The sequence below is a fragment of the Ursus maritimus genome, unplaced genomic scaffold (assembly GCF_017311325.1).
Source record: "Ursus maritimus isolate PB19 unplaced genomic scaffold, ASM1731132v1 scaffold_23, whole genome shotgun sequence".
NCBI lineage: Eukaryota > Metazoa > Chordata > Mammalia > Carnivora > Ursidae > Ursus > Ursus maritimus.
This window is the reverse complement of record NW_024424786.1, coordinates 14,769,948-14,791,048: the sequence shown is the minus strand read 5'-3', so window position 1 is coordinate 14,791,048 and position 21,101 is coordinate 14,769,948. Positions and strand designations below refer to the sequence as shown.

General features: G+C 35.9%; 2 protein-coding genes across 4 annotated transcripts in view; one reads left to right on the top strand and one right to left on the bottom strand.

The window, feature by feature from the left end:
• Positions 1 to 1,907, bottom strand: part of METTL15 (methyltransferase like 15) — a 178,240-nt gene extending 176,333 nt beyond the window's left edge. For 2 of the 3 annotated variants that reach the window (XM_008686876.2, XM_040638908.1), the window contains exon 1: positions 1,785 to 1,890. The gene's annotated coding sequence lies outside the window, so the exon portion shown is untranslated. Of the gene's footprint in view, positions 1 to 1,784 lie in introns of all 3 variants that reach the window. The other variant, XM_008686874.2, reaches the window with a different exon arrangement.
• A 137-nt stretch (positions 1,908 to 2,044) lies between these two features.
• The window catches only part of KIF18A (kinesin family member 18A), an 81,119-nt gene continuing 62,062 nt past the window's right edge, over positions 2,045 to 21,101 (top strand). The window contains exons 1-6 of the mRNA XM_008686879.2: positions 2,045 to 4,187; positions 4,683 to 4,795; positions 13,970 to 14,342; positions 16,414 to 16,541; positions 19,444 to 19,548; positions 20,582 to 20,692. Coding sequence (XP_008685101.1) covers positions 14,018 to 14,342; positions 16,414 to 16,541; positions 19,444 to 19,548; positions 20,582 to 20,692 — 669 coding nt within the window. The 5' untranslated portion in view covers positions 2,045 to 4,187; positions 4,683 to 4,795; positions 13,970 to 14,017. The remainder of the gene's footprint in view (positions 4,188 to 4,682; positions 4,796 to 13,969; positions 14,343 to 16,413; positions 16,542 to 19,443; positions 19,549 to 20,581; positions 20,693 to 21,101) is intronic.

The following is a 21,101-nucleotide window of genomic DNA, read 5'->3' as shown; positions in this document are numbered from 1 at the left end:
CACCAAAAAAAGGAACATAAATATCCTGCTTAAATATGCCTTCCCTTCCTTTTGCAATAGAAATGAAAAATAATGTTGAAAAGTCGATCACATGTAATGACTAGAAAAGAAATACATTTATATTATGTAAATATAATACCAACAAAATGTTTTCTTAAGGAAATCCCAACTTTACCTAAGACATAATCCACAGAACTATGTGGCAAATGTGACAAAGGAAAACTACAGGAAAAAAAAAAAAAAAGAAGACTGGAAATAAGTGTTTTAAGTAGTATTTTGGATGTTCACTGGTGACAAACTAGCCAAATTATTAATTATGCCTCATGTTTTTCAGAAAGCTTATATAAAGTAAACCCAATTACCCTCTAACCTAGTGTTTCTAACATTTTTCAAAATAAAACCTAACATTGCTGGGCACTTACTAAATACTACTTAACTCATTCAATCCTTACCACAACTCTTAGAGGTAGGTAGTATTATTATTTCTATTTCACAGGTGAGGAAAACAGAGAAATAATTTGCCAAATGGTCATATACCTAGAAAGGCATAAGGCTAGAACTGTAACTCCAGCATTCAGAGCCTGAAAGCTTATCTTAGCCTCTATGCTACAAACATAGACCACTGGCTCTATTTATTGCACCCACGTAATTGAATGGTATTTTAATTACATTGACTATATATTTGTACTATCTCATGAATTACATTCTTTTCCTGTAAAGAGCCAGTATCCTATTGCTCAGTCCTACTCCACTTGGAAAGACAGTATAACAGAGGACATGTATTGTATAAGCCTAAATAGTGGAATCTGGAATATTTACGCAATCTGCACTGTATGTCCAGATAGAAATATGTGAATCAATTCCAATATAGGAATCAAAACCACACAGAATAAAGCAAGTAGAACAAATGGGGGGGGGGGCTTCTTTTGCTAGCATTTAACTCTTTTCTTGTGCATTCAATTTCTATGTATGTACTCAACTGTGCTCCAGGTACAAAGCCTAAAGAGTTTATTATGCACGTATTGACTACTAACGTGGGTCGACATGGAGAAAGGATTTCAATAATTTTCCTCTTTGGCTGTTTCTTGAATACCTCCCTGAGAATGGAAAGGGGCAAGCTCTAAATTAGGGAGTTCCATGTCTTTAGGCAGCCCACTCTCCTACCAGATAACCCAGAGCACTCCTGCAGTCAGCTCCGCAACCAAGCACCCTAAATGATTTAAGATAGTTTAAGTTTCCTCTGGTCACAGGAAGGAGAGTCTGGAAACCTGACCGCTAGAGCCAACTCTGTGGTTTCCCCCACGTAAATCGTTTAACTTTGCCAGCAAAGTTCAGTTTAAGCTGTTCAATCGAGAGAATTGGCCAGGTTACCCTTTTAATTGTGGGAACACGAAGGTGAGTGAATGATATTTTTGAAAGCTACTTCCTCAACGGTGCTACCAATTACAACATCATTGCGCTCAGCCTTCCCTCCGCAGAAAACCATTTGAAAATTTAATTCCTAAGGCCAAAAACCCAGCCTGGAGGCTGGGAGCCGAAAGCACAGAAAGTGAAAGAGCTTCTAAAGTTAAGGAAGAATGCATCCTTTTGCCTAAGAATTATACTCGGAAGAGGGAAAACTGTTTACAAACTTCCGAACTCAGGATGAATAAGTGTTGAGGAGAGGAAGCGGGAGCAGGGGCGTTTTCTTTGTCCTGGGCGAATCCGGCGACCTCAGGAAGTTCCCCCCAAAGCCAAGGAGTGGGCTCAAAAAAGCTCCCGGGACTCGGCCACTTTCTCCTCACCTGAGGCAGGAAGAAATCTCAGTTGGCTTCTAACTCGGGCCAACGACGACCACTGTGGTGCCAGAGAACACGAATTTGCCCCACGTCTAGGTCCTAACCTTGGGGGAAACTTGCAAGGACGGACAGATAGGGCCCACGTCCCCCCCAGCAACAGAAAACCGTCTGCCTTTCGTTCCGCTGTTTCCAGGACCCAGCTGACAATGGGGTTTTCAAATAGTGTTCCTGGAGGGGGCAGGAATAAGAACCTACCACTGCCAGGTTTAAATTTACTTTTACTTTTTTTTTTTTTTTAATGTTTGAGGCAAGTTTAAATCTAACTTTCCATTTATCCTTATCTCCATTCTATTTGGTTTATTACGAACCTGTGTTAAATTTCTGTGTTCTATTATAACAGCATTAGTTATACTCCAACTTCTAACAAAAGGTGGGAATTTGTCTCCCTTAGCACCACATGTTTTTAAGGTTTTGGTTCTTTTTCCTTCATTTCGTTCCAAAATACACCAGTTTCTTATACTTTCTGCTATACTCCTTAATGTTTTGCCAAACTAAACAGAAGCCAGCTGGCACAGTGATGGCATTGATTGTAACATTAAAGTTTCTTTATACAATTCTTTAAGAATATGAACCTCATCATCTGAATGAGTTAAAGGGCAAGTGTAAGACAGAATTTAAAGTTAAATGTAAAATAAGCACTTAGATTAGGTGTGGAAACACCTGTTAGCAAGCCTTACAATGTGGGTGTCAAAAAAGATACGTAAAACGCTTCTTATTCACCAATAATCCACGCAATTTTACAAGAAATTGGTTTTAAAAAATGCCTATCTTCAGAATAGATTAAGAAAGCATCTTAATATCACTTAATTTTGAAAGTATTTCTGAGACAAAGTCCTCAATTCTGAATTTCCTGGTTTGTGCAGTTACTAATAAATACTTTAGAGATTTTCTGAAAACTTCAGTTTTTTTCTTCAGTAAAATAAATTGTGCTTACATCTCATGGACTGCTTTGAGAATTAAATAGCATATATAAAATTAACAAAATGCCTGGGACATCAATGGTAAAGTACTATAAAGTGAGTGGATATTTGAAATAAAATAAAAAGGCTTCTCAATTTTATTACCAAACCCAGCACCACACAAATAGCTATTGCATTAGCTAAGATATATGTAATATAGCCAGCAATTAGTATCTTTATTGATGCTCTATCCAGAGTTCAGAAACAATCATATAACATGCATCATATACAATACACACTGCTTCTGATCTTCTTCAGTAGGAAATAAATGTCCATATTGTGGAGGTTTTCATATATTATTTCACTTATAATACTTTGCAATGTGTTGTGCCATCCTATTTATTATGGTGATAAGCTCCATATAAGAATATAAACTCCAAGAGGGCAGGGATTTTTACTTACGCTATTATGTCCCTAAAGTCTACAATCAGTAATTGCTGAATGGATACAATAATGTTAATATAAAGAATAACAGTGGCATTCAGATCACACTATTAAAAACATCCTGACAAATAAAGATGGCTTAGCAAACGTATTTCCCATTTTTTCTGGTATTTTTCCTTATTAAAGCATACATTCTGAAATAGTATCTACAATCTAAGACTTAAAAACCACTGCATCCAATAATGAACTTGGCCAATAAATTTAAATTAATTTATTTTGTAAAGTCATCGTTATTAAGAAATGTAAATACAACGAAACACCAAATAGTTTCACAGTGAGCAACAAAGGGAGTAGGCCTGGGAGTCCTGAGAAATGAAGACTGGGGCCTCAAACCAAAAGCCCTGGACTTTCAATTAATTGAGGCGAATTGACCCCAGTTCGATCCAGTGAAAGTGTCTAAAAGGAGCAGGTCCCTACACCTTCCAGAGCATGGGACCCGCGCCTTGGAGGCCTCAATAGTCGATGAAGAAAAGGAGAATATAAACAGTCAGAAACCATTAACCCACACCCAACAGGCTCCACCACTCCCGCAAGCAGACGGCACAAGCCAACCCCTGCCCGCTCCCGTCTCACTCACACCCTGAACCCTGGGACCCGGCCATGCGCCCGCAGGTCTGGAGGTGGCCTGATGATCCCAGGTGGCTACCTCCCACCTGCAGCTGCGGTCTAGCCCCGCCCACCTCGGCCAACGCCTCCGGAAACAGCCTTGGGCGTTGCCCTGGCGACGCGCAGCAAGGCCGCTTCCACTGAGCTGTGCGGCTGAGACTCCTGGCGCTAAGCGGCAGCGCGCCACGGCAACGTCCGACGTGATGGCGTCACGAAGACGGCAGCCAATGAAACAAGGTGCTGAAAAAGCTGGCTTGGGTTTGAATCTTGTGGCTGAGTTTGAATCGTGGAGAGGCGGACATCGTAGTGAAGTGTCGCGGTAATTTTTGCTGTACCTGAGGTGAGTGAGAGGCACGCGAGGAGAAACCTCTTGTCTCGAGACGCTTCTTTTGATGACCCATCTCGCTGGAAGCGGAAGGCTCCTGCGGCCGCCTGAGGAGTAGAAGACGGGATGGGCTTGTTGACAAACGCGGAAGGGTTAAGGCGGGGGGCGGGGGTGAGGGTAGTTGGGGTCCCTGAGGAGAAAGTGAAAGGAAGAAGGAACTCGAGAACCCGCTAGAGCATAGCTCTGCCTGATCAGAAGCCCTTGACTGCTCATCAGGAAGAGGAGAAATCTCCTTCCTTAAATTCTGAGGAAGTCGGAAGTTTTAAAAGGCATCCTGGCCCCTTTCCCAGACTGGCAGAGCACTTTGCCCTGCATTTTACAGTGTAAAGTTCATTACCCACTCCTGATTCAGAGTGTTTTGTTTCAGATACAGATGTAAATGTAACTCTGGGCTTAGCTATCAAATAAGGAGTTTTGGTTCTCCAACTTAAAAACTTTTTGTCCTGCAAGGTTCTGCTGTTAGCCTGGCAAAGGTCAGTCGGGAACCTCCTCTGAGCCCCAGTTGTAGCATCAAGACAAGACGTGCCAGCACTGCCTAGCGGGATTGCCAAGAATCAGATGAGGTATGGAAACGATACGACTTGGCAAAGTGCTTTACAAATGAAAGGGACTCGAACACAGAATAAGTCCTGTGTCTTAGTTTCTGCAAGACTCTTTTAGGAGCTCATTAGGCACTCAGTTATAGAGAGATCAAGGCTAACTACTGTTTATGAAAAGAGGTTATTCGACCAGAATTGAACAATTTTGTTGTATAATACATAGTTTAGGTTATTTACTATTGACTATCAAGTAGAATGTATTAAGCATTCTACATTTTAGTTGGTAGTTGTTATTCCACCACCTTCAGCACCTCGCCTTGGATTTTGGAAAGTATTTATGAACTTTGGTGCTAGAGAATATAAGAACCAAAGACTAGATAGTGCTTGTTACTAAGTTTCTGTTACCTTGTAAGAATTGTCTGTTTCAGTAAACAAAGATTATCTTGTCTTTAACAGTATTAAATTAGTCTCTTCTGTTACTGAACAAGTATTTGAAGTACATAAAATTTTCACTTTAAAAGTGCATCTTGTCAAAGTGCATTGATACTCTGAATCGATTAAGGTACACAACAAAATCACTTTTATGCTATCAACTCTATGAAATCTAGGAGGAAAAAATAGCTCAGATGTTAGTGCCAGCCTTCACTCCTTTTGAAATTTTGTTCTTCCCTGATGTTTTTAAGATAGTGGAAGGACTGGCTCTAACACTGAAGTTAATTCCAAAGAGGTGTAAATTGCACAGAGAATATAAATGATAGTATGGCCGGGTTAGTTCCTGCTCCTAAAAAGTGTTCGTTGAACCTGAATCTAATTCAGATTTAAGTTTGAATTTAAGAAGTAATTTAGAACTGTATAACTCCACATTCAAAATAATTTGTGCAGCATTTCTGTACCTTTGTTTGAAAATATTCTGTTCTTATTCCAGTAGAGCATTGTTGTTAGGAACATGAGCTTTGGATTTAGACCTGAGTCTACTACATTCTGGCTCCTCACTTAGTAGCTATGTCATCTTGAAAAAATTATTTATGATGATGAATGTTAAATGTTAACCATAATGCCTGGCATACAGAGTATGCTCAAATGATAATCATTGTTGTTCATTAGTAGTAATCACCTTATTGACTTAATTTAAGAGTTCTCAATTAATAGTGTACTTGCTGACAATAGATAACTGTTTGATATACCACAGGCAGAGAGAAATCATACTTTGTTTTATTTCAATATTCATTCAAGAGCTCCTCTACTAGGCCCTGAGGTTTCTACCAAAAATAGGCAAATATATTTTTTTAACTTCTATGAGAAAATTTCTGGAGACTATTTACAACCAAAAGAGTAGTGACTTAAATACTTCAGATTTACATCCAGTTAGTCTCAGTTCAAATCCCATGTCTTGTGCTTCCAATAGTGTGACTTTAGCCAATTAACTTGATCTATATTACAGTTATCCCTCTGTAAAATAGAAATGATTATAAATACCTGTATCATAGGATTGTTACTGGGATTAAATAAGTATGTAAATTGCTTAGCAATTTCTATTTCTAAACTAAGTGCTCAATAGAAGGTATTCCATAAATACAACATTATTAAATCAAAGATGGTGCTTCCAGTAAATTTTAATACTTTTTTGTTTTGTTTGTTTTTGAAATGAAAATAGCTAGTCTTGTTTAAAATGTAAATGATACAAAAGGATATACAGTAGAAAGTAAGCCTGCCTGTCACCCATACCTTCATATTTCCCCACCGCGGGGCAACTGATGCTATCAATTTCCTGTGTTCTTTTCCTAAAAGAGCCCACACATATAAAAATATATCTATTTTTTAAAAATATAAATGGTCGTATGCCAAGTCTGCTCTTCTGCACTTGTTTTGCACATATGTCTTAAAAATCTGCATTAGTTCATTCATTCATTTATTGAACAATTATGTGTTGAGTCCTAAATATGGAACAAGCCCTGTTCAAGGTTCTGGGGTACAGACATAGTTCATATTCTTGTAGTGCTTATATTCTAGAGGGGAAACAATAAATATGTAACCAAATTATACATATTTTCCAATTAGTCTAAATGCTAAGAAGAAAAATAAAGCTGGTAAGGGATGGAAGAGGAAAGAGCAGGGTGACACTATTTGAATAAAATCTTTAGGGAAAGCCTCTGTGAAATGATATTTGAACAGAGACATGAATAATGAACTGAGAGATTAAGATTTGCAAATATCTGAAGGTAGTGCCTTCCACTCAAAGAAGAGAAAGTGCAAGGCCATGAGGGTAGAACAAGACGGAATGTTTTAGGAACACTAAGAAGGACAGTGTGACTGAAGCAGAATAATCAAGTGGGAGGATACCATTTGAAGAAGAGGTTGCAGAGGTAGGTGGGGCCAGATGTAGAACCTACTGGACATGCTAGGGAGTTTGCATTTTATTCTTATGCTGGGAGGTCATTGAAGAGTTTGGAGCTGGGGAGTAGCATGAGATACATAACATGATCTGATTGCTCTAGAAGAAGTCATCAGTATGTGCAGTCAATTAATTAAATTAGATTTATTATTGTATTTGCATATAATTGGTGAATCTCTAACTTAATTGGCTTATATTTTATCTTGGGTGAACAGTAGCTGCTTGTAAGTTTAGAATTTCCCTTTTCAACTTGGTTTATATTATCTTGCAGTTATTGAAGAGAATAAGGTTTAACACTTCTTCATTAAATATAGCAGAGGAATGAGCTTTTCCTATGTAAGTGACTATCCCAGAAAATTGAGTGTTATCCTTACTAAGTGACATGGTTTTTTAACTACCCCCAGTGATTATTATAAAACACGATCTTCCCATTTTCCTAATTTTGTAAACAAGAAACCGGGCACATTATTTAACTTTTTTTGATGCCTCAGAGTCCTCATTGTGACCGCCAATTATTGCCAATCATTGCACTCTACTAAAATATGTTGATTCTTTCAGAGAAGTATATTGTATGTTTGCCTCTACTCTAAACGGGTGAATTGCTTTCTTGGATTCTGTGTCTGCTTTTATAATTTATTAATTTACCCATTTATCAAATATTTGAGAATTTGCTATTTACCAGACTCATTACGAGAGATTAGGGATATAACAGGAAAAACATAGAGCCCCATTAGCTATTATTTCTTGTCACTTTCTTATACCCTTTTCCAGAGCAGGAATTGGACCTTAGCTATCATAGAGTCCAATCCTGTCACTTTATAGATTAGCAGCTAAAGCCCCTTCGTTAGCTCCTTCATTATTCTCTTTTATATCCTGCTTTCTCTAGACTAAACAAATACCTTTCTATGATAATGAACAATGGTGTTGGAAGTGTTTATCTTTAATGTTTCAGTCCCACCTATCAGCTTACTATTCAACAACTATAATTAGGAATAGAATATGACAAAATTGGTCAGAGGCTATGATACTATCTTCTGAACAGTCATCTGAACAGATTTTTTTTTTTTTAAGATTTTATTAAGTAATCTCTACTACACCCATTGTGGTGCTCGAACTTACAACCCTGAGATCAAAAGTCACATGCTCTACCCACTGAGTCAGCCAGGTGCTCCTGAAAAGAATTTTTGAATCAACACATTATTACACAAGTAACAATATTTAGGCTTTTCTTTGCTGCTTCTTAGTAAACATGGTCAAAGAATTTACTTTCTGTGTGCCTTATTCAGCATCAGCTAGATGTCCATCTCTTTTACTAGGCCATGTTAGGAAAGAAAACCTGGCATTATGTATTAATGTAGGGAAAACTTCATTAATCCCTGAAGACATTAGTATATTTGAACAGATTGATTTTTTACATTTTGGTGATCCTGTTGACTTTATGTATTTTTATTAAGAAAATTATTTTCACTCATTTGTTTTGATAAAGTCCAGAAATGTGTGATAGTTTAAAAATTAAGACCAATATCTTTCTTAAAATCTGTAACAAGTTGTAAAACAAAGTTGTATTTGAGATTATACTTCCTAAATTCGTTTAGACCATTGTCAATATTTCTCCTTGAAGTATTACTTAAGATCTATTGCCTTCTAAAATACCTTCAGCAATTCCCAATAAACTTCAAAATCAAATCTAAACTTCATGGCCTTGTATTCATGATCTTCCAAATCTGGCCCACTCTTATCTAATTATATCTTCCTAATGCGACCTCTCCCTTCTCTTTTATTCTGTCCAGCTGCATTAGGACTCAGCAAACCTTGGGACACCTGGCTGGCTCAGTGAGTGAAGGATGCAATTCTTGATCTCAGGGTTGTGAGTTCAAGCCCCATATTGGGTATAGATGTTTTAAAAAGGACTGAGCTAAATTGAGCATCTCTTTAGATGCTGTAGATAAAATTGCAGCTAGCTAAAACTAAAGAGCTAAAAGCAATGAGGTTTAAGTAAATTGACCATGTTGCCTGTTATGTCCTCTGCACAAGCTGTTTCCTACCACAGCCCTTTGGACTTGCTGCCTGAAATAACTCTTGTCCCAGAGAGTTTTTCAGTTTCTGTAAAAAGGCACTCAACTAGACAAGCTTTTCTCAACTGCCCCAACTAAAATAGGAGCCCCCACACACACTCCTGCCCTCTATGCTGAGATCCAGAAAAATGCCTAGCTCATAGCAGGTACTCAATAAATATTTATTGAATGTATAATTAATTTTCCATCCTGAAATGCTTTTTTTTAACCTGGTTAATAACTAACCATCCTTCAGCTCTCAACTCCTGTTACTTCCTCTAATCATCTAAGTCCCCCCCATGATAGTCTTATGTGGCACTAATAACCTTTACCTTACACCACTTGTCTGTCACAGTTACACCTTTACATAATCATGTCATTATTTTATTAATACTTCTTTGCCTCAATGCACTGTATATAATAATAATAATAATAACAGTGGCAAACACTATAGTGCATATTGTGTGCCAAGCATTGTTCTAAGTTCCCACAACAGCTCTGTGAGATAGATATTATTATTAGTCCTACTTTACAGATAACGAAACTGAGCCACAAGGAGGTTAAGTAACTTGCTAACTGTCATAGCCAGTAAATAAAGCTGGGATTTTAACCTAAGCTATTTGGTTCCAACATCTAATAGTTAGCATGTTGAGTTGATTAGTTAATTAATTAATAAGAGATCCCATCCAACCTTGAGATTCTAAGATCTATTTCAAAATAATCACCTGATGTCTTCTTATGCTTATTTAACTATTTCATTTGTGTGTATTTTATCTATCACTGGGGGTAAAAAGTATATCATTTAAGGTCAAAGCATTATTCAGTATCCCTAAGAGCTTTTAGAAGTGTGTATGGAGATCAGTTTTTGGTATCAAGGAATGTGGGATGCTACTAGCCTATAATAGAGGTCAGAAATGCTAAAGACAGTCTCTTCAATGAATGGTGCTGGGAAAACTGGTCAGCTACGTGCAAAAGAATGAAACTTGACCACTCTCTCACACCATACACAAAAATAAACTCCAAATGGATGAAAAACCTCAATGTGAGACAAGAATCCATCCAAATCCTAGAAGAGAACATAGGCAGCAACCTATACGACATCGGCCACAGCAACCTTTTTCATGACACATCTCCAAAGGCAAGAGAAACAAAAGAAAAAATGAACTCGTGAGACTTCATCAAGATAAAAAGCTTCTACACAGCCAAGGAAATAGTCAAAAAAACTAAGAGGCAGCCCACGGAATGGGTGAATATATTTGCAAATGATACTACAGATAAAAGACTGGTATCCAAGATCTACAAAGAACTCAAACTCAATACATGAGAAACAAATAAACAAATCATAAAATGGGCAGAAGATATGAACATACACTTTTCCAATGAAGACATACAAATGGCTAACAGACACATGAAAAAATGTTCAAAATCATTAGCCATCAGGGAAATTCAAATCAAAATCACACTAAGATGCCACCTTACGCCAGTTAGAATGGCAAAAATTGACAAGGAAAGAAACAACAATTGTTGGAGAGGATGTGGAGAAAGGGGATCCCTCCTACATTGTTGGTGGGAATGCAAGTTGGTACAGCCACTTTGGAAAACAGTGTGGAGATCCCTTAAAAAGTTAAAAATTGAGCTACCCTATGATCCAGCCATTGCACTACGGGGTATTTACCCCAAAGATACAGATGTAGTGAAGAGAAGGGCCATATGTACCCCAATGTTCATAGCAGCATTGTCCACAATAGCTAAGTCGTGGAAGGAGGCAAGATGCCCTTCAACAGATGACTGGATTAAGAAGATGTTGTCCATATATACAATGGAATAATACTCAGCTATCAAAAAGAACGATTTCTCAACATTTGCTGCATCATGGTTGGCACTGGAGGAGATAATGCTAAGTGAAATAAGTCAAGCAGAGAAAGACAATTATCATACGGTTTCTCTATGGAACATATGAACTAGGAAGATTGGTAGGAGAAGAAAGGGATAAAGAAAGGGGGGGTAATCAGAAGGGGGAATGAAGCATGAGAGACTATGGACTCTGAGAAACAAACTGAGGGCTTCAGAGGGGAGGGGGGTGGGGGAATGGGATAGGCTTGTGATGGGTAGTAAGGAGGGCACGTATTGCATGGTGCACGGGGTGTTATAGGCAACTAATGAATCATCGAACTTTACATCAAAAACCAGGGATGTACTGTATGGTGACTAACGTAATATAATAAAAAAATATTATTATAAAAAAAAAGAAATGCTAAATATCCTCTAATACATGTATCAGTTCCAAACAAGGAAGAATTATCCTACCCAAAGTGCCATCATGAGCCCATTGGGAAACACTAAAAAGATGAACCAGTGTCTTTGACAAGAAGAGACAGGAATGGGTGTAGATAGGGAAGAGAACTGACATTTATTGAATGCCTTAATACACTTAATACTTGTTATCTCTTTTAGCCTTCATAGTGCTTTGAGGCTTCTTTTATACAAATGAGAAACTGAGACTCAGTGAGATTAAGGAAGTTGTCCAAGTTCACAGAAGTGAGGTATAGGTGCTTTGTGGAACCTGGTTAGACAGAAGCTCAAGGATGAAGAAAGAGCAGAGTAGTAATTCATCTGGATCCTAACTGTTAGAATCCAAATGACCATCCTTTCCTCTTCAGTGTTCTATTTTTGGGGAAGGACAGAGTCTAAAAAGGGAGTGCCATGTCCAGTGTCTCCTGCTTTTAGATTACTTTGGCTTTATTTGAATTCTTTCCAAAAGTATATGGTTTTATGACATATTTTAGCTTCATCATTGTTGTGATTTATCCCCTTTAAAAAAACAAAATGTCTTTTTTTAAGCTTTCTTCCCCCTCCACCATACCATTTCTTTGCTCACTTTTGCAGTACTATTTCCTGTATTCACTGAGTCCTCTCTCATTCAGGTTTTTGTCCCATCATTCCCCCAAAACTGTTCTTCTCATTGGCTTCTATGTTACTAAATCCCACGGTTACTTCTTAGTGTGTACTTTACCTTTAGCTATATTTAACACAATTGATCAACCTGTTCTTGATTTAAAGGTTCCCTAAAATCTTAATGCCGTTTGAAGCATTAAGACTCTGAGGACAGACTTTACTTTTTTTAACTTGGGTTCCAACTGCCTTAACACTTACTTTCACCTGGATATCTATTAAAATTCTTAAACTTACGAAATTAGATCTTCCAACACTCAGGCCAAGAACTTTGGAGTTATTCTTGAATCCTTTCTTTCTCTCATTCTCCACATCTATCAGGAGAATTTATTATCTTTACCTTCAGAATATTTCCAGAATCTGACTACCACCTTGTTCTGAGTTGACAGCATTATCTCCTATCTGTACTACTTCAGTGTTCTAATTAGTCTTCATTCCTTACAGTATATTATCTACACAGCAGTGAGAATGATCAGATTATATCACAAAACAAAAAATTAAATCACACACACACAAACACAAGACCCTGGTAGATCTTTTTACATGAAGTATAAGTCAGAACTCAGACCCTGGACTTCTGCTTAGACTACAGTCACAGCGAGGCTACCCAAAAACCTAGCTTTGATTTTCACAAGGGCTTCAGCACTATATTAGTTTATGGTAATGGACAGCAAAAGATCTCTCAGAATCATCAAGGTAATGAAGGAAGAACCTTGTCTTATGAACTATTTTCAGTAAAAGTGATCTTGGCTGCAAGCCTCTTGGCAGTGGAAATTGATACACCTAGGCTTATCTCTGCCTGCATCTCACAAACCCATAGTGTTAAAAATAGTTCCAAGGATGCATCAATTAGTTAGCCCTGGTATGAAGATAGGGAAGATGGCATACACACCTAATCTGCTCTGTAATGATGTAAGTCTAGGGTACATCAATGATATTAGGTTTAAAAATTATGGTCTGACTCTCAGACTGCCTCACATAAAAATAAAAAGTAAAGGTAAATATAAACTAACAAATATCAATAGTTTAGAAACCTCAACTATCCAGAAATTAATTGAGAATCTAAAAGTTAAAACTAAGAAAAAAAATTTTAAACCTTTTAGATTTTCTAATTTGTTCAAGTATTTATACAGTCTACCTTGTGCTGGGCACCGTTTTAGGCTCTTGGAATACATCAATAAGCAAAACAGATTTTAAAAAGTATACATATCCTTAAAGAGTATATAGTTTAACTGGAATAGAGGAAATAGACACAATAAATAAGTTAAAAGTATATACTATTTGAAGATGGTAAGGCTTTGGTAAAGAATAGAGCAGTATAAGGGTAATTAGCAATTGGATTGGCAGTTTTAATAAGAGTAGTCAGGAGGGCAACATTTGAGCAAGGACTTGGAAGAAGTAAGGGAAGAAGTAATGCAGATATTGAAGGAAGCATGTTGCAATGGAGAGAATGGCTGGTAGAAAGACCCCATTGGGGTGCTTGGTGGGAATGGAGGTAGCAAAGGGAAGAATAATAAAACATGAGGTAAAAATGGAGACCATTTAGAGAACTTCAGCTTGTACTCTGAATAAAATAAATAACCATTGGAAGGTTTTGAACTAAGGAGTGAAATGTGTTTGTGTCTGTGTGTGTGTGTGTGTGTGTGTGTGTGTGTGTATATACATTTAAATATATGTCTAGTAACATTTACCGGGTAAGTGGAATAGAATTAACACTTTTTTTTTAATGAATACTATATGCCAGTCCTATTATATACAATAGAACTAATATTAATACTTTATTTTCCTTTTTAATTACAGAGAAATATTCAGGCATTCATATAAACAGGGGAAGCAAGATAATCAACAATGTCTGTCACTGAGGAAGACCTGTGTCACCATATGAAAGTAGTTGTTCGTGTGCGTCCAGAAAACACAAAAGAAAAGGCAGCTGGATTCCATAAAGTAGTCCATGTTGTGGATAAGCATATTCTAGTTTTTGATCCCAAACAAGAAGAAATTAGTTTTTTTCATGGAAAGAAAACTGCAAATCGAGATATTACAAAGAGACAAAATAAGGATCTCAAATTTGTATTTGATGCAGTTTTTGATGAAACTTCAACTCAATTGGAAGTTTTTGAACATACTACTAAGCCAATTCTTCGTAGTTTTTTGAATGGATATAATTGCACAGGTAATTGTTTAGTTAAATTTTTCCATCTGATTTCAGTTTTACATTAGAATGGATACCTACTTGGCCCGCGCATTCCAAACATAGTCAATTTTAAGGTGGTTGTTTGCTTAAAATTATTAAGTTCAGTAGAATTTCACTGTAAATGTAGACTTTCTTTGAAATTTGGCATCTTATATAACATACATTTTGTGAAACTTTCTCTTCCAGAGTCTTGCTATGGTCCCTATAGAGAGCCATCTTTTCAGTTTTCCTATGTTATTTTACCACATGGGTCTTGGAATTGATGCCAGATTTCTCCCAATTTGTATTCATTAATATTCCTGCTGCTTACCTATACAACTGTCTATCCCTGGGGAAAAGTTGGACATTTCTGAACACTTGGCAAGTTTCTTTACAGAACCATTTTTCTTTATAGTACCTTGAAAAAAAAAAATGTTAAAAGCCCGTGTTAATTGAGTATCATCTTCAGTCCAGAAAGTATCTCTAGTGCTCTGACTAGATCTGTAGTAATGTGCCTTTCAAAATGACCATGTTTATTTCCTAGAAGGATATCCAAAGGCCAGTTAATTCAATACTTACAAGGCAATTAACACCATTATTTATATCTTATTTTTGTAATTACCACCATTTACAACATTTTCTTCAAGATACCCTAAAACTTTAACATGTTTCACTGTCTTTCACTGACTCATTCAGTTTTATTACAGAAGACTTACCCTCTTGGTCAAATAAGAATAGAATGTGGTTTATTGATTAGAACTGCTATGATTCTCATTTTTAAGTGTATATTCTTTTCCTCATTCATGAAACTCCATACTGTCTCCAGAGATTTAAATTTTTCTTGAACTCCAAATGAAAAAATTTCTACCAAACTAATGCTGAATCTTTGTTTTCTTCTTGGCTTTATTTTATATTATTATCCAGCTGTCATAAGACTTCTTGATGTACTACTAGCTTCCATAAAATAGAACAGAATGAACCATGTCAGTTTAATTGATGCTACTGAAAAGTATTTTAGTATTTTGTTAATATTCGGTTTAGCAGAGAGATTTAACTTATAAAAATATTTTTACCAGTAATAATATGAGGACTTAATGGTTTTATATTATGTCAAGTATTTGCCATATGTAATTCAGAGTAGTTTTTTGTTTCATTTTGTGTTTGAGGAACACATCACTTTTATGTTACACTGGAGAGAATCATGGAAACAAAATAATTTGCCTAAAACATAAATTTTATGAAGGAATTTTATAAATGAGTTCCATTGGAATTCATTTACTCGGCAAACTTGTAGTGAATGTCTGCTTTGTGCCAGGTCATTTGCTAGTTATGAAGGATATACAGCCTCAGCCTTGGTGGAGCTCAGAGTTGGAAATACAGTGTGATACATGCTGGAATAGAAGGACATGTAGCATATACTGAGGGCTCAAATGAGGGAGTAGATGTTTCTCCTTGTGATAGGGAAGACATGGAAAAGTGACATTTATGCTGAATATTTAGAACAGGTGTAAGTATTCCAGCTGGATTAAGTAAAGGAACTTCAGTGGAAAGGCAGCAGAGTAGAAAAGAAGCACCACATGCAGAGAACTTCACACTATCTAGCATACCTAGACCACAGCAAGGAAGAAATAGGCTAGAGAGAGTGCCTAATAATATTCCAATGCAAGGAATTTGAACTTTCTCATGTAGGACTATTGTACAATTAAGAAGATTTAACATATTCAGATTTTGTTTTCATAAAAAAACTGTACAAAATTCTAAGAGAGGGATTAAAGATCGAGACTAGATAGGGAGACTGATAACTGATTAATTAAAACTTGTAAGATTGCTGTGGAAGAAAAGGAGCAGATGAGGGGAAGATGGTACCATTAACCAGAATACAGAATATAGGAGAAGAGTGGATTTGTGCTAAAATTCCCAGGTTTTAAGAATAAGGCTATAAGTTAATTTTGGACCTCTTGAGTTTAGAGTTATGTTCAAGATATCTAGATGGAACTATCCACTAGACAGTGGGTAGAGTAATGTTGTATGCCATAATAAAGAGCTTTGATCCCTTTTTATAAAAACTCAGTACTTGCATATGGTGCAACTGGAGCTGGGAAGACCCACACGATGCTAGGATCAATGTTAGACCTTTATAAATCCATGGATGAGATTAAAGAAGAGAAAGTATGTAGTACCGCAGTTTCGTATCTGGAGGTAAGTTGACAGAATCATTCTTTATATTAGTAAATAGTGTTGAGAAATCTTTAAGAAGTTCCATGGCCCATTCAAACTATTCTGTCATATAGCATTTTCTTACAAATGTATAAAATCATTAAAATTCCTGGTCTTAAGTATTTGTTACACATCTTACTCTTTTTCTGCTGGTATTTTATTCTGGCCCAATTTCTGATTAGCAAGATTAGCACAAAGAACTTCCAGATACCCTTCACCCAGATCCCCCATATGTTAACATTTTACTACCTTTGCTTTCTCCCTCTGTATGTGTGTATATTTCTTTTTTCTGAACTGTTTAAGTTACAGACTTGTAAAAACAGGAAATTTTCTTAAATAACCACTGAATAGTTATCGAAATCAGGAAATTAATAATGATAGAACACCATTACCTAATCTATAAATCTTAATATGATTTTGCCAATTATTCTGATGATGTCCTTTATTGAAAAAGAAAATCTAAGATCATAAATTGCATTCAGTCATTATATCTCTTTAGTCTCAATCTGGATTTTTTTTCTGTGTTTTATGTCACTGTCATAAAACCCCTAATTTAGGTTAGTCAATGATTAGATTCAGGTTATGCACTGGCAGAAACACCAGGGAAGTAATGTTGGGTTCTTATAGTATCATAACAAGAGGCTGATGTGGTTAGTTAGTCCCATTTCTGGCTGTGTTAACTTTGATCCATTTCATTATGTTGGTGTCGGCAGAGTTTCTGCAGTATGAAGATACTACTTTATACTTTGTCCTCTTATTCCTCAAATTTTCATCTATTACTATTGACATCCACTGATGATTCATGCCTAAATCAATTATTATTATAATGGTAGACGATAGTGATATTTAAATTCCATCATTTCATCTACATTTATTTCTTGGCTTTCTACTGTATGGAAGAACTTTTCCTTTCCTTTATTAAATCAGTGTGGATTCATAGATTCTTAACATTATTTAATAGCTTGTAATCCTTTCCCATAATTATTTATTTGTATGCTCAAATTATACTGGGTTTGGCCAATCATATCTCCTTCATACCGTCTTTTGTGTCCTCATTCTTTGAGGACTTCTGCCTCCTTAGTAATAGGTGACATTCAACAAATCATAACTAGGAGATAGGCATGCTAACTTTGCATTCAGATAGTGTTTCAGATACCAGTACAGAAACAAATCCATGATTTTACTGCCTATTCATTTGTGGTATCAGAGAAAAAGTTTCTGGTAGTCACAGCTCTCTTGTTGACAACTTGTAGTTTGGTTCCTACTGAGAAAGGTTCTTCACATTTCAAAAATTGATTAAGATATGTATGTTGCTAAAAATTTTCTTGTCTACAGAACTTGGAAATAAAAGAGAAGTAAAACTCGTTTTCTATAGTTAAGTACTGAAAAAAAATTGAGTTGAACTTAATTGGGTAAAGAACATGGCAATATTCATTATTTCTTCCTTAGATCCTTTTATAACTGGGCGAATTTTGAAGTTTGGTTATTTTTATAATGTTTTTGTTTTTTTCTTCCTTTTAATCTGCCTTCGTTTCATTAATGGTAAGGCAATGTCTAATCTAATGGCTTTCCACTCAGGTTATGCACCAGAGTTGGCTATGGAGCTTTTTAAAAATAGACATGCCTAGGCCTCAACCCTCGGACATTTTAATTTAATAGATCTGGATTGTGGCCGAGGCATCTATGTTTTTTAAAAGCTCCCAGGTGATTCTGATGTGTAGATTGGCTTGAGAATAGTTGTTGTGATTTTTTATTTTGTATGATTGAAATGGGTAAGTAGTCATTTGAAAAGTGACTACTGCTTATCAGAAAAATAAGAACCAAAAAATTGTATCTTCATATTTTACTACTTTTAAGAGTTTATTACATTTAAAAATGATTATCATTCATTGTAGAAAATCTTACCAGCAATAGAGTAGCACTACAGACTATTTATTAGAACATGGAAATAACTTACACAAAATAATTCTTAAAGCCTAAGTCTGTATGCTTTTTAAAATTTTATCGAATGTGGTCATTTGGTTGGCAAGTAGAAAATTAAGTACTTTTAATAAATTCATAAAAACAAATCAATAGTACTATTTGAATGCATTTTTTACAGAAATTACTAAAAAAATTGCTAAAAAATTACTAAAAAAGAAATTGCTTACAGAAATTACTGAAAAAAAAATTGCTAAAGACCTAAAATACAGATATATATTCAGTGCCATGCAGTAGAGTGAGGATATCTGGACTCCCATCCCTACTCTGCTATTACTTTTGTGACCATGGACAAATCACTTAACCTCCTACGGACTTAGTTCCAAAAGTTGGGGGCGGGGGGAGGGGTGTGGTCCTATTATGGGACTTATTATTAAGAATTGCATATTAAACTTAATGTAATTAAAGGATAAATGAAATAAATACTGTCGATCCTTGAGTATGGGTTTTAACTTTTAAGCTCTAAAATTAAAAAGTTTCAACTATTGGGACATCATGAAATAATAAACATCTTCAGCAAAAACCATGCCACCGCCATATAACTTACTAGAATTCCCAAGACAATGTGTCCCCTATATTTCCAGAAAATAGGAAAAGGCAATTCAAGCTATCTTATTTCTGTTTCACTGTAATCATCAAGTTAGGAATTATGGAAGGAGGGTGTAATGACTCCACCTTTAAATTTCAGTTACAAACTTAGGTAACTTCTGTTTTCTTAGATGATAGAAAATGGCAACACGAGATAGAAGGGGTGACATGAATGCAAATGAGTTGCTGCTTACCTTTAAGATGTAATTCTAATACAACCTTAAATCAGCAACATGTGTGATGTTGTCACTATTATTTCAACATCAGTGCTAAAGCAGGGTTTTTTGGGGGGGGTTTTGTTTTTTTTTTCCTTAAGGTATATAATGAACAGATTCGTGACCTCTTGGTAAATTCAGGGCCACTTGCTGTTCGGGAGGATGCCCAAAAAGGGGTTGTCGTTCAGGGCTTGACTTTACATCAGGTATGTTTATGAATTTCTTTTTCCTTATTGTGATAACAAGTGTGGTTATTTAGCCATTTACTTAGTTTCTGTTGTGTTCAAGAAAGAAGAAAAATAATGAAGTGCAGAGTTAAAATAATTAGAATATATCTTCAATATTATTTTGTTTCCCTTTGAAATAATTGAATGAGCTTTTCTTTTTGTTGTTTTTGGGCAAGGAGATTGGGGGTTTTTTTGTTTGTGTTTTTAGAGAGAGAGAGAGAGAGCTCAAGGCGAGGACAGAGGGAGAAAGAGAATCTTAAGCAGGCTGCACACCCAGCGTGGAGCCCAATGTGGGGCTCAGTCTCACAACCCTGAGGTTATGACCTGAGCCAAAATCAAGAGTCCGACTTAAGTGACTGAGCCACCCAGTCACTCTAAATGAGCTTTTTTAAAAAAAATCCTCTTGCAAATTTAATACTCTGTATTCTGCTTAATACATTTATATTTTATCTCCTCCAAGAGATAAGATTTTATCCTTTATTTCTCATATAACACCAAAGTATAGTTGACCCTGAACACCATGGGTTTGAGATGAACAGGTCCACTTATATGTGGATTTTTTTATATAAATAGAGTACAGTACTGCAAATGTATTTTCTCTTTCTTATGATTCTCTTAATAACATTTCTTTTTCTCTAGCTTCATTTTTTATAAGAATACAGTATATAATACATGTAATATGCAAAATATGTAACATCTGTTCATATAATCAGTAAGACTTGAAGTCAACAGTAGGTTATTAGCAAAACTTTTCGGAAGTCATAAGTTACATGTGGATTTTCAGTTGCCTGAAGGAGAGAGGTGTGTCAGTGCCCAAAACCCCTGCATTGTTCAAAGGTCAACTGTATATCATTTGCTTAGTACTATATAGGAAATATTTAATGGGGTGCAGTTTATAGAATGCATTTTTTTACCTTTTCTTTAAAAGTCTTTTTTTCTTGTTGAAAGTTTATTAAAATTTTTAAAGATAGACGACTATTTGTATGTTTTTCTTCTACTTAAACTTCTCTAGCCCAAATCCTCCGAGGAGATTTTACAGTTATTGGATAGTGGAAACAAAAACAGGACACAGCATCCCACTGATATGAATGCCACATCTTCTCGTTCTCATGCTGTTTTCCAGGTAACAACCCATTACACCATTGCTCTTAAAATTGAATTTAAAATAAACAAAGCCAAATTCATGTGGGATAATTTTCATATATGCAAAGAAATCCCTTCAACTGTGCACTCCTTCCTCAGCATTTCCTTTATTTTGGAGCTTTGAAAAGATTTTATCAAGATTATTCAGAATTGAGATGATGTAAATCAGAAGTATAAATTTTTACTGTGTAAAAATACAGGATAATAAGGCAGTAATGTTAAAGGGTTTTTTTTCCTTGTGTTTTTCAGTGAAAATATTTAATCTTTCTTAAAGATAATCTTATATTCAAAACAAACCTTCTCTTTTTAGGTATAGATTTACAGAAGCAATAAATTGGGGAGATTCTGATTTACTTTTTTAAGGATTTCATCATAGGGACCTTGCAAGT